The following is a 13,335-nucleotide window of genomic DNA, read 5'->3' as shown; positions in this document are numbered from 1 at the left end:
GCTTAGCTTTAGCCCCTCAACTGCATGGAATACTGGGTACAGGCCCAAATAAGCCATAAACAGATTGTCTATTACGGCCTCGACCTCGCTCGCTGGCAACCATGGCAACTCTAGGAGGACCAAATAATTTTCGACTTTTGATAACTCTGAAAATTATCTCCTCGATAATATTAGGTTTCCTTGAATAGTTAATTTGGTTTCAGCTAGGTTGCTGGGTTAATGGCGAAGAGAAGGCAGAGCAAGATATTATTGGATCGTGGAAGTGAGTTATTGGAGGAAAGGATCAGATTTTGTGATGGTAGATGTAGATCAAATCCTATCAGGAACTTCTCTGTTGATCAAATCTGCAGAGCCATACAAGACTTCCAAAAAATTCACCCCGTTCAAAGCTATATAGAATTTGAATGGCAAAAGGGAGTTCTAGATGGGCGTCTTGTTTTCATCAAGAGGAATGCAAGAGGCGGTCAAGAGGTCTACCGTGACATTGTGGTCTCGTCGCAGATGAGCAGTCACAACAATGTTCTCAAGCTATTAGGTTGTTGTTTGGAGATCCCAGAAGGCCCAGCTATGGTTTATGAATATCCAGAGAATAGACGTCTGGATAGACATATTCGTGATGGATCATTACCTTGGGGAACCAGATTGAAAATTGCCAAGGAAATTGCAAATGCCGTGGCGTATCTCCACACTGCATTTCCCAGGCCCATCATCCACAGAGACATAAAACCTGCAAATATCTTCCTCAACCAGAATTATGCTGCCAAGTTGTCCGATTTCTCTTTTGCCATATCAATTCCTGAAGGTGAATCGAAGGTTGGAGATGATCTTCTTGTTGGGACATTTGGTTTCTTAGACCCAGATTATACGATGACAAATTTTGTGACAGAGAAGACTGATGTCTTCAGCTTTGGGGTGCTGCTGCTCGTCCTTCTTACTGGACGAGCAACACTTCAAGGGGAAATCCATCTGATAGAGCATGTGAAAGTCTTGGTTGAACAGGATCGGGTACATGAAGCTGTGGAACCTATGATTAGGGGAAACGGGGGAGAAGCAATTGATCAGCAACAACTGGAAGCATCCATTGAACTAGCCTTGAGATGCACCGATGATTCAGGAGAAGATAGGCCACTAATGATAGAAGTAGCAAAAGAAATCCAGCGAATTGAAAGATCCATCACTGCAGCTCCATAGCTACAAATATTATCTGAATCACTAAAGTGCAAGAAACACTTTCACTTAATGCTTGCCAACAATGCAATGTAGCACTCAACAACTGATGCATTCGGTAGGATTTTAGTCATCTAGATTTCTTTTATATCATGTAGATGAATTCTAAGTTCCTAACTGTTATTTTACTATCTGTATGGACATGATCAGTCTCATGTGCTACCTCGTTTGTTAGTTTTCTTGGTTTCTGCTATTGCAGATTTCTTTTATGTACCTTGGTTTTGATTAATAAGTATCGTTCATTTAAAAATATATATATATAGTTTGCAATATTCTTGCAAGACCAACTCTTGTAATTCGGTAGGATTTTAGTCTTCTAACCTGATTCTAGCCAAACTAATATGAATTGATTAGAAATTTGTCCTTTTCACTCCATATTTTTCCTAAATTATAAACTTTCTTCATAGAATAGGCGTAAGATATGATTCACCACAGGGACCATGTACTTGTCAAACTTTAGCAGCCTTGAACTTGCAAACTGGGACTGGGGAATTGCAATTGCAAACTTGATTTCAGTTCAATCATTGATGGGGCTCTAAAGTATGGAGTATGTGCTGACTTATGGTGGTCCTTCCCTTTATGCTTTTGTTGGCATAAGCATACCACTTGCTGTCGTGTGCGATAGCTGCCAATGTACAATTGTTATTAGATTTCTAGGTGTGGGACCGTCCTTAGTTCAATGCAAAAGCTAAAAAGGACACGCTATGGCCTGCATAAAGATGTTTATCAACGGGGACTACTAGGGTTAGGTCTTGGAAATGGCATCGGAGAAGGGGAGGGTGTGCGTGACAGGAGCTGGAGGATTCTTGGGATCATGGGTTGTCAATCAGCTTCTCTCTAAGGACTGGCTTGTCCATGGAACCATTAGAGATCCCAGTAAGTTTAAAACTAATAGGATCTCTCTTTATCTTAAGTATTACATCATGCTTCACTTAAGTTATTATTACTAATTTCCTAATCTGATTAACAGTATCTTTTTTCACTGTTTGATCTCTTAAGGAAGTTTTTTTTTTTTGGCATCAAACACGGCACGATTCTTAGCACCTAGTGCATCTCAATAGCTCAGACTTATTGAGTGGAATTATTTCTTACGTAAATTTGTTGACCATGGTGTACAGCGGATGAAAAGTACGCTCACTTGAAAAAACTTGACAAGGTGACCAAGAATCTCAAACTCTTAGCAGATTTACTGGACGTCCAACTCTCTTTGTTCTGCTATTGAAGGATGCAGAGGAGTCTTCCATGTGGCCAGCCCTGCTCCCGCTCCCGCTCCCGCTCCCGCTCCCTCCATTGCAGTACCAAACCCCGAGGCAAGCATGGATACTTCAAAATGGTTTCTTTCCGATGAATTTACTTGAATAACTAAAATCATTATTTGACGGTAATTAGTTAAGATACATGCCTTCTCCTTGTGATCTAAGGTACAGTTGATTGAGCCAGCTGTAAAGGGCACGCTGAATGTGCTTAAAGCAAATGCTGAGCCAAAGGTAAAAAGAGTTATCATTGTGTCCTCTGGAAGTGCAGTTGTGAGGAACCCAAACTGGCCCAAGGATCAAGTGATGGATGAGACATGTTGTTCTGATGAGGAACATTGCAGAACAACTGAGGTGAAAACCCAGAAAGTTATTGCAGTGCAAAATTGGTAGTTCCAAGTTGAATATTGTCTGGCATTTGTAACGCTCTTCCCCATGAAATAATACATCTTTGTTATCATTTTTATACTAAAATATCCACTTATGTTTTGGTACCAGAAAGTGAAAGTGAAGCTTGGGAATACGCAAAAAAAACAGGGCTTGATGTTGTAGCAATTTGTCCAACCCTCATTTTAGGGTGAATTCTGCAGTCCACAGTTAATGCAAGTGCCAAGGCTCTTATTAAGATTTTGAAAGGTAGCTATTCAAATCACACCTAGTTTGCAAAATATGTTTGTGTTTCGTTTTTTGCCTATGTTTATGTGTATTTCTGATGACTTCAAGATAAAATACTGTTCAGGTTTGAGCATCAAATACTAGAATTGGTATTTAATTTATCACCGGAGCTTTAACTTGTACTGCCTCCTGTTAGTGCAATGCTGTAATCCTGTAGTTTCGATTTCGGAACTCAACAGCAGCTTGCAGCATTCTGTTGATAATTTCATTTTTTCGTTCTTGGAGAATTTAAATAATTACATCAAAAAAAATTGATATCAAAGTTTGCAAACTGTGGTTATACCTGCTTCAGCAAGTAATTAACTTGCCTCCCACGTCAAAATGCAAATCTTCTCATTACTATCTGGTGTTCTGCATGCATGGAATGCCCCTGCAGACGGGTGCAACTCGTTGGAACACAGGCTTCGGCTGATAGTAGATGCTCGTGATGTGGTTGAAGAGCAGGTTTTGGCATATGAGATGCCTGAGGCAAAAGGTAGATACATATGCATGGCACACGCAATCAAAGTTAAGGATTTAGTGGAGAAATTGAGGAGTACATAATATTACAACAATTATCCTAAAAGGTGAGTACTTCGTTAGATCACATTTTCAAACAAACAGATTTCATATTTGCTACTCTAATGTGATTCTTTAGGAGTTCTTTGTGTAATTGATGTTACATGTTGAACCTCATCTACAAGTATTGATTTCCATTTATGGTTTTATTCATGTTTCTTGGTAATCTGATAATACTCGTGCTTGTGATAAGTTCAGAAAAGTTACAGAGTCTAGGTTGGAGTTTCAGTCCATTGCGGAGGAAACTCTCATCGACTCCGTGGAAAATTATCAGAAGACTACTCTTGGATTAAACAAACATTGATATATAGGTCAATCTGCCCCACATTTTATGATATAGGTTTCAGTGTGAAGATATTTGGCTAGGTAAAAGTGCTTTGTCTGCACCGGATCAATGAGCCATATTAACATTAATGAGTAACATAATGCTCACTGAATTCTGTAATTCACGTTATTGCTTTGTTTATCATAGATGACAGCTTTGATTGCTCTGGAAATATTGTAGTTCCAATTTGAGCATTATGTAATTTCAAATCCAAGATTTTCTGGTGGCCTAAGGATCAATGTTTTCATTTGTTGACTATAATCCCCACTTCTGTTTTTGCACCAGAATTGCTAGTGTCTTTCTAAGACAGTAGCAGAGAATGAGGCATGGGAATATGCCGTTAAAAAAAAAAATGGAAAAGCAGGTTTGGAGCACAAATTTTCATTATTCTGCCTGTAGCCTACAGTTTGTATCTTGGAATTTTCAAGAGTAGTGTAGTCCCTATTGATAAGATTTTGTACGACCATTTGGGGGGGGGGGGTAGTGAAGCAAATTCTCAGCTGTGAATTTCTGCTTTGATGATCCAGTTGAAAGGGCCTTCGCCCACTTCACTTTATCAACCTCTTTTAGATCTTTGAGGCTTGTTTGCCTTTGCATTTTGCATCTTCAAGGCCGCATTTCACAATCATCTGCACCACCACCAAGAAAGCTTGAATATTAATTAGGAAAACCGCTTTATAGAATAACTGGAACGATAACCAACGAATATATCTCAAGTGTAATTTACACTCTCAAAGTAGGGGAAAGGATCACCAGCCAACTCCCAGCACCGCCCGCGGCCAACATGAATGCGGTGCGAAGTTGTAGTGGTGGAGACAGAGAAAGGGCTAAAGGATTGACTTCATTAGAGTGCAGGAGTAATTACGCGGGGTATGCGCATACCCCACCAAAGACATCGACTTTGGAATAAAAAAACAACGATTCCTGATAGTGTTAAACCATCCTTAAAAACGAGTTTCAAAACTGGATCAGGCAAACTGGTATTAGGGTTGCCTATGTTTAATAGAAAACCAGAAGCACTGGTGTTATCACAATCACCTCTCCTGTATCAAGATTTGGGACACTTTCAAAGACATCGATAATGGCGGTATAGAGGAAGAAGAGGGGTTTGTTTTCCGAGGTATAGGCCTGTTTATGAGCGGATTTGAATTCAGGGCCCCGGTGTCTCAGAGGCTGCTTTTATCAGAATACAAAATCCATAACGTAAGTTAAAGGAAATTGAGAAGGCAAAAGAGCTTGACTCTTGCATTGGGACATAATACAGAGTAGTACTTGGAGCGTGAATTTTTCACTTGGCTTCATTTGATACCGAGGGAGAGATGCAACCAATTCATTGATCAAAAAAATATGTGTCGATTTACCGACCCTCAACCCAGGCCTCGGGCAAGGTTAAACCTTGACCCGGCACTTGGGTGAGGTTAAACCCCGGACCACGCACATTAATCCAAAACGACCCAGCATTAACAAAATTTCAACTTTGCCTCATTATTCTCACACGGGAAAGTTACAGCTGATTAAAGAAGAAAAGGTGGCTTTATTACCAATCTAATTACCTACTGTTCCAAATAAAAATTAAGAAAAAAGGCACAAAGTGTTCCAACAGGAGTACGTAATTGCCAAACCACGGAACAACAGAGGTAGCTCGAGGAAAGGAAAATTTGAAGCTGTCCTCTTAAAGGGTTGTTAGGCCACTGGATGAGGTTGAGGACATCACAGAGAGAACTTCAGTCACAGAAGACATGACACTCAACGCAGCTTTCAGAACATCCTGAGAGCACCCTGGTTTCACAATGTTTCTAACCTGGGAAATTGAAGCAAAACGATTTCAGTGAAAGCAAACACATTTCGAATAGCACTCGTGCAATAACATGTAGTAAAGAAAATTCAGTCGTAGAATATTATGTCAGCTGATCCACCAGCGTTGCTAAATCAGTTTCACCCCACAAAGGAATAGCACATAAAATATGCATAAACATTTTAAACATATGAGAGCTAATACAGTGAATGTATGATGAACAAATACACAAAGAAGACACTAATCATCATGCCTCGTAACTAATCAAACAGTAATTCCATCTAAGGAAACTGATGAATCCACATATAAACCAAATTAATTTAAGTGTGTGTAGGGGTTGTGTTTGTTCGCAAGAAAGGATTCCTCATCAAGTCAGTTTGGGGGTTGTGGACACATCTGCGCGATTTTGGGTAACGGCTACTTTCATTTTATTTTCCGAGAACCCAATTGGAAAAAACTAATCTGATGGCCTTCATAGGCTGTGTGCAAAGGGAAAGAAGATAATCCAAAATATTGAGAGAATATCTAAAAGTGAAACACGTAATTGAGAGAATAGAAACTGAGCACCTTGTCAAGGTATTCCTGCAGTTTCTTGATCCGGCCCATGTAATCCGCGTCTTCAACAGAGAGAGATACAGCCTTAGAATCAGCACCAGGACCATCAAATTGAAGGGGACCTGGATTTCTGTACAGATCTTCCATCAAAAATCTTCCTGCATTTACTCTCAGCAGCCTGCAATTGAGCCATGCAGAAAATTACTATTGCATGCTTCTCTGAGTTCATGAGGACTTTCTGTAAGTTGTGATCACAATATCTACAAAGTTCCTACTTGGCTAATTCTCCTAGTATTTAAATAACATGTACATTTAATGGAACATTAAAAAGAACTTACTCATATGCTTTGCCTTTCAAATCCACGGTAGCTGGATGAATAGCAGGTTTTCCAATTGAAGATGCACCAGGGCTTTGAGCCCAATGCTTCACTGTCATCATTGCCTATGATTTTACAGAAAATAATCTAGATAAGCTATTATTCTGTATCACTGCAAGCATCACAAAGTAACCAGAACTGGGATGCAATGCATGCATCATGATTTTGCAAGGAAAAAGAACTTTGCAAGTAAAAAAGAAAACAAAAGAAATCTGCCTTAACAGGCAGAAACAGAATTAAAACTCAACTGTAATAGGAGCAGCACCACAACGCCACTTGTTCGAGGGATTCTTTAGGTTACTTATTGTGGCCATGTAACCATTCAAACCAGCGGCTAAAATATGGTAGCAGATGTGCCCAAGAACCTATGAAAAATAACACTCAATATTAAATAAAAGTCCCTGTATTGGACTTGGAAAAGGTGAGAAAACATATCAAACCTAATTGATAACATACATAGGCATAGTCACAATCGAATTTCGATGGTAAGGACCCTCGGGCCTGATAACCAAAAAAGTGGCATATAGCATTGAACTTCTTCCCCTTATATGTCCCTTCTTTCTGCTCAAAACACCAGTAGAAGCTAAGTCAATTGCATCAAACTAAAAATCATTACACAGTTGATGGAAACCAACAATAGGACCATTCCGCTTGACAAAACTTTCAGAGCTATATCAGATATATATAGCAACGGATCATGGATAGTTACAATAAGGAGACTTGTAAGATCTCATACAATCATTCATGAAAGGGAAATGTCAAATTATTTCAGCACCCACCAGACAAGTTAAAGATATAATAAAATCATCAGGGCTAGGTAATCAACAATGATAAAAAAAATAATATAAAAAAAAAGAAGCCATGTCATACCAGCCGCCTGTTCATTTCTGCCTCCACAAGATGTGCTAGAAGTTTCTCTGTTTCAATCTAGGGTAAAAACAAACAACAAGAAATCAATTTATCACTATTTTAAAATTTACTAGTTCCTTTTAATAAGAATCGCATGCTCATTACCTGGGATAACTGTGCTGAGTCATCTGATTCAGGATGAAGCAGCAGCTGTGCCATTAAAAATATTAATTTTAGTTAGGTAAAATACTCGTTTACTTAAGATTGATTGACACATATCTTGAAATACAAATCAGTAAGGGAAATTTAAACCTCTCTCTTGATAAAGGGTGGCAAAAATTCAAGTAAAGCAGATGCCCATGGTGAAAGCTGTGATGAAATGCTGTCAGGAGCAACACCTTGCTTGAGTAAACTGTGTATTTCCTGAGAGGTGCACAGAATTTCAGTACTCCCTTTCATGGGAAAAGAGAAGCAAGCTATCCCCCATACACACTGGCACAGAAATATTAGGTATGCATCTGGAGATGTATTCTAGGCACATGCACAGACTGTTTGTTTGGGACTGTGATCTTAGGGACAACACTCACATTCCCAAATGCTGCTAGGGAGGGAGATACAAAAGCAATTACCTTCAAGAGAGCATAGACCTCAGGAATGCTTTCTATGAGTCCCTCTGGCAGTAGAATGACTCCATGATTCTTGTCTGGTGCAATTAATCATGTGAGATGACCAATACCACAATTTATCACGAAACATGATATGCAACAACTTAGATTATCTAGAACCTTGCTCTGCTCGTGCTTGGACTGCATCACAAATTTTTTTGGTCAAGTCAAAAAGAGTAAGCTTCGATGCAGCCACCTCCTCACCAAGAATAACCTGCAAAATGCAGATCAAGCATTGTTTACGAAGGAGCCAAGTGCATAAAAGTGTCATTTGAAGCTAAAAATAAAAGTAACTGCAAAACTAACCATATTTGGATGAGACTGAAGTGTGCATTCCAGAGCAACATGAGATGCCTTTCGGCCCATGAGCCGGATGAAATAATAATACTGGAAAAGGAAATAATATGTTAAAGGTTACACAGACAAATTTCACTTTAAGGAATAGTCTTATATTCCTTGATCTTTTACCATCACAATTGTAATTGCAAAAGAAAAATCTCATCTAATTTCAAGACATCGTGCTGTAGTAACCAACTAATTTATATTTCTTAAGGTAGCTTTCTGTTAAATGAACTTCAAAAAATGAGACAACGACAGTGAATTCTTGACTGGAGGTTTGTGCGTCAAAAGATTGGTGAATTTATTACCTTCTCTGCAGAGAGAGCATCGGTGCACACATTGCTGATGAGCTGGGAATTAACCTGCAAGTGAGTAAACAATTTAGCTATACTAACTAGCCAAGCACCTCAGTTTCCCAAAGGACAGAATCAAACAGCACTACCAGGTTAAGAAAATAAGAAAGTAAAAAACCAATGAAGGGTGATGTTTTCATCCTTGATCATGAACCCAACCACTTTCATTATATTGCACTGCTGACACTGTGCAACATAGTTTCACACATTATCATATAGGAAATCTTCAATGCGCAAATGAGCAGTAATTCTATCAAGTTTTCCTTCTACATAAGCTGCTTGATTCAACACAAACTTATAAATATACAAATATTTCAACGTAGACAACAGTAGCTCCTGCTTAATTGACTTTGATAGCACCTAAACCATCTTTTCTTCTCTTTTTTTGGTTTTTGTGATCCATTTTACTAGGTGAAGCAATTTCCTCAAAGTGTTGATTAATGTAAAACAGTATGGTGTCATTTGATCATACCTTGCATATTGTATCGAAACCAACATTGGTTTCCACGAATTGATTCTTGAGATCTCCATTTAAAGTAACAGGAACACCAACCACCTGCAAAATCCAAACAATATATCTAGTAAATTGCAGAGGTTGGTGGCACAAAAATACGCTCGGGAAAAGTTGCTAAGGCTGCTATTTGCAACTGTTGCTGATCCTATGTCATAAGCATGCAGAAATACCTTTGTTTGGCATTTTTCCACAGCAAATGTTTCAGCAAGCTGAGCAGCATCTGTATTTGATGTAACTCCTTCAAAAGCAAAAAGCTTCCGTATTTAGTAATTGCTGTAAAATTGCATATGCATCTCTTCGCAAATACTAAAGTATCAAACTTACCTCCAATGATAACAAGGGCATCCAATTTCAAATCTTTGCATGCAGTTAGTGCTGCCCTAACCTGTTCGGTTGTTCTTATTTGATCTTTTGTCCGTCCCAGCAAATCATAACCGCCTTGTCAAGCATAACAAAATAACAAATTAGCCAAGTCTCATCACCAAAAAACAACCGAAGATCCCATCATGACATTCAGTTGGTAATAATACATACCTTGATTTTTGTAGGTCTCAAGAATGTCATCTGTAATTTCGAGTGTTTTCTGAGCAAAAAAACCTTCAGAACCTCCTGGTGACAGATAAAGCATTGTACAAGGTAGATGTCATTTTCTTAAAAGAAAACACAACAGGCTAACAATTACACGATGTGTGTTCGTGAGAGAAGTAAAACTGCAAAGAGACTGGGTAGAAATCCAAGACAATTAAATCCAAAGATGAAACGCTTGGATGAGATGTTGCTGCTTATGCTTACCTAGAAATCCAAGTAAGGTGCTTTTAGGATTATGGATTTTAAGAGCGTTTTGAAGACCCCATACGACATTATGTCCTCCAGGAGACTGTCTCCCACAGAAGACTATTCCCACCCTGTTAAGAGACAATAAATACACCAGCCAAATATGAGCCTTTTTATCGCACGCCCATTACAAGTCTTTTAACTTTTCACGACATCCAATATCAATGCATACACTCACAGAAACACAAAAAACAAAGAGAGAGAGCATTTGACCGGACAAGCCATCAAGTCGCTGATCATAACAGTGAATTCAAAAAAGAGCCGCACCAGAAACAGAAAAGGGAAAGGGAAATGGATGATTGATCAATCATTTAGAATGGAAATAGAAGAGCAGGCAGACCTGACAGCAGGATGGTCGGTTATAATCTGAGCATCAGGGACTTTAGCAGTTGCCCTGAGGAAGTGAGCCAAGGGCTGACCATAGGTGTGGGGGAAGGCTCGGCTTATGGCGTGGACATCAGCCGGGTCCGCACATGTGGTTACATCCCCAAATTCTACCCTGACGGTAGTCCCCTGCAAGATGCACAGGTCCCATACATATAAATACAAATCCAACTCATTAACTGTTAAATCTCTACTGTAATCAAAATAAATGAATAAGAATTATCAAGTATATATTAATCCATCCAGAACTAATAACTAAAAGAATCAAACTAATAAAAAAAATCATGATTCTCTCTCTCTTTCTGCTTAAGCAGATCTACCAGCCGGCAGAGAAAAAAAAATCGATCGGGCGAAAAGATCAATGAAACATCGATTACAACAAAATAAAACACAAGAATTAAATAAATCTAGAAAGCAACCAATGCTATAAAAACGATACGGTCAGCGTTGTTTGAAGAGCATGGAAGAGAAAAACCGGAGAGGGAGAGGGACCTGAAGACAGGGAGGGAGTCCTGGCTGGTAAAGAGATCGGAGTTTTTGAAGATCGGAAAGTTCTCTAGGGATGCCGAAATCGGAATCCATGCCTCTTTGCCCTTTCCTTCTTGTTGTTTGGTTGGTGAGTTCAGGTAGTAGGAGTGCAGGTAGTGGTGTGTTGGTCGGGCGTTTTTTCGTTTTGTAGTCTTCCTTGCTTCGGCTTTAAAAGACGGTTTTTATAGGGGGAAAGGGAAAGGAGGGGACCGGGCGATACTACCAAGTACCAACTATAAAAAAACAAAGAATAGAATAGCCCACCAGTTTTGGTTTTGGCCACTTGTATTTGATAATTCATTCATCCGCCTTGCTTCTAGGGTTTATTACAAGGCGCCCTCTCCCTCTTCTTCCTTCCTTACTTACCTGGAATTTATTTTGTTTCCCCTCCTTCTTATCCCCACTGTCACCGTAAATCCCTTCGTCGCATCCCCACTAGGATGTGCACTTTAAGTGTGTTAGGGGGCTCGGGGGTCATTGCAAGGCATTCGATGTGATAATGGTAATTATTGTGGTGTCGTGAAGTATATCCAAGTTGATCCAGCCGGGAATATGCCAGGAGGATATTCTGGTAATTTCAGGAGGAGCCCACTGACTTTGCTCTAAATCTCCGTTTTCTTACATCACAGCTGCCTCCGAGCGAAAAGGACAGGTCAGGTAAGATAAGGTTGGATTTTAATTTGCTTCGCCTCCCCATCGAGCGGCTTGAACCCCAAGCAAGGGGCCGCGATATTGTGCCCCTGGTTTCCTCACTTGTTAATGTCAACAATTGGACTCTTTGACGTTATCCCTTAACCCACCCTTTGCAAGGATCTCGAAGAAAGAGACTACCTTGGCTATGCATGGCGAGATGCGCGGCCCGGATGTAGCTACTATATTTTTATTCTTTATTGTTTATTTTTAATATCAATGTATAAGAACAACTTAAAAATATATTAAAAAAAAATAATTTCAAACTTAAGGAATTTTCAAGAACACCGCAAACCATTTGAACACACACACACATATATATATATTCGTTTAATAAGTATATAAATAAATGACCAAAACTTAATGAATAAAATACAAATATATAATTTTTCTAATCAAAAATAGCTCCACCCGTAAATTCCTTGTTATCAAATTATATGCTTATTATTAATGTTGTTAAAAAAGCGAGTTGACTCTTAAAATCTTATGATTTTATAAGTCAACATGTATCTAACGTATTAAATCAAATTAAAACTTGAAAAATAGTAAAATCGGTTAAACTCGTTCAAATTCGATAAAATTGGTAAAATCAAATCGATTTTTAGTTTGAAAAAAATATAAAATTATGCATTCTAGTATGCACCATAACATTTTTATTATTTTAAATTTATATCTTGCAAAACTTATGCAATTTGATAATGAAGGGTTTGATTTTAACTATAATTATTATAATTTTTGTAACGATATGAGTTATTTGTGGATTTCATTTTCATAAAATTAAAATACCTAATTATTATTCATAATTTTTTATGTAAACTATTAACATATCAATTGATATATTACTCTGTTTTAGATGACAAATATATAAAAGTTGTAAATTGACATGCTTGATCTTTGGAGTAATTAATGCCAAATGGTCTATTAAAATTTAAAATGACTCATTTTTTGTAAATAACAAAGTAAGTGGATCGATTTATTCAAAAAATAAAAGAATCAATGTGAATAAAATAAAGATATTTGAACTTTTCTATTATTTATTTTATTTTTATTTTAATTGTGTTATATTGTTAATTAGTACTTGATTGAAATTGTTAATATATAATTAGTTAAAATATTTTACTTATAATTTTATAATTCAAGTTATATTATATATGTCATGTAAAAAAAATATTTTTAACAATCTTGATTACCATCTCCTTTCTTTGCATCTAAAAACTTGTAATCAGATTATATGCGTACAAGACCTCAAGATAACCCATGGCCGCTGCTTATTATTATTTTAAAGATGACACATAAAAGGAACCTTAAAACATATCACTGCCATCCAAAGCATGGCCTCGTTATGATTGATAAAAGTCAAGCAGTCAACGTACGGAGACATGGAGACAAGATTTCAGACAAAATCCAAGATGAA

General features: G+C 38.0%; 3 protein-coding genes across 3 annotated transcripts; 2 read left to right on the top strand and 1 right to left on the bottom strand.

The window, feature by feature from the left end:
• The first annotated feature begins 93 nt into the window (after positions 1-93).
• On the top strand, positions 94-4,290 carry LOC118042021 (serine/threonine-protein kinase ZRK1). Its single transcript, XM_035049550.2, has 3 exons — positions 94-1,285; positions 2,346-3,116; positions 3,532-4,290. The coding sequence occupies exon 1, from the start codon at positions 220-222 to the stop codon at positions 1,189-1,191; it is 972 nt and encodes a 323-aa protein (XP_034905441.1). The 5' UTR covers positions 94-219; the 3' UTR covers positions 1,192-1,285; positions 2,346-3,116; positions 3,532-4,290.
• Positions 1,986-4,229, top strand: LOC118042023 (cinnamoyl-CoA reductase 1-like). The gene is made up of 6 exons (XM_073407514.1): positions 1,986-2,103; positions 2,452-2,537; positions 2,649-2,834; positions 3,071-3,116; positions 3,532-3,630; positions 4,186-4,229. Exons 1-6 carry the CDS (start codon positions 1,986-1,988, stop codon positions 4,227-4,229), a joined length of 579 nt encoding a protein of 192 aa, XP_073263615.1.
• Positions 4,291-5,498: 1,208 nt separating the features above from the next.
• On the bottom strand, positions 5,499-11,558 carry LOC118042019 (pyrophosphate--fructose 6-phosphate 1-phosphotransferase subunit alpha). Its single transcript, XM_035049548.2, has 19 exons — positions 11,196-11,558; positions 10,660-10,832; positions 10,278-10,390; positions 10,020-10,094; positions 9,810-9,923; positions 9,656-9,723; positions 9,444-9,527; positions 8,927-8,980; positions 8,586-8,666; positions 8,400-8,493; positions 8,244-8,317; positions 7,927-8,037; positions 7,780-7,824; positions 7,636-7,692; positions 7,222-7,326; positions 7,014-7,130; positions 6,727-6,830; positions 6,401-6,566; positions 5,499-5,839 (listed from the first exon to the last, which is right to left on the bottom strand). The coding sequence occupies exons 1-19, from the start codon at positions 11,283-11,285 to the stop codon at positions 5,711-5,713; spliced, it is 1,854 nt and encodes a 617-aa protein (XP_034905439.1). The 5' UTR covers positions 11,286-11,558; the 3' UTR covers positions 5,499-5,710.
• Positions 11,559-13,335: the final 1,777 nt, after the last annotated feature.

This window comes from Populus alba, chromosome 2 (assembly GCF_005239225.2).
Source record: "Populus alba chromosome 2, ASM523922v2, whole genome shotgun sequence".
Taxonomy (NCBI): Eukaryota; Viridiplantae; Streptophyta; class Magnoliopsida; order Malpighiales; family Salicaceae; genus Populus; species Populus alba.
Note: the sequence above shows the minus strand (reverse complement) of the source record. Positions and strands in the feature narration are given on the sequence as shown.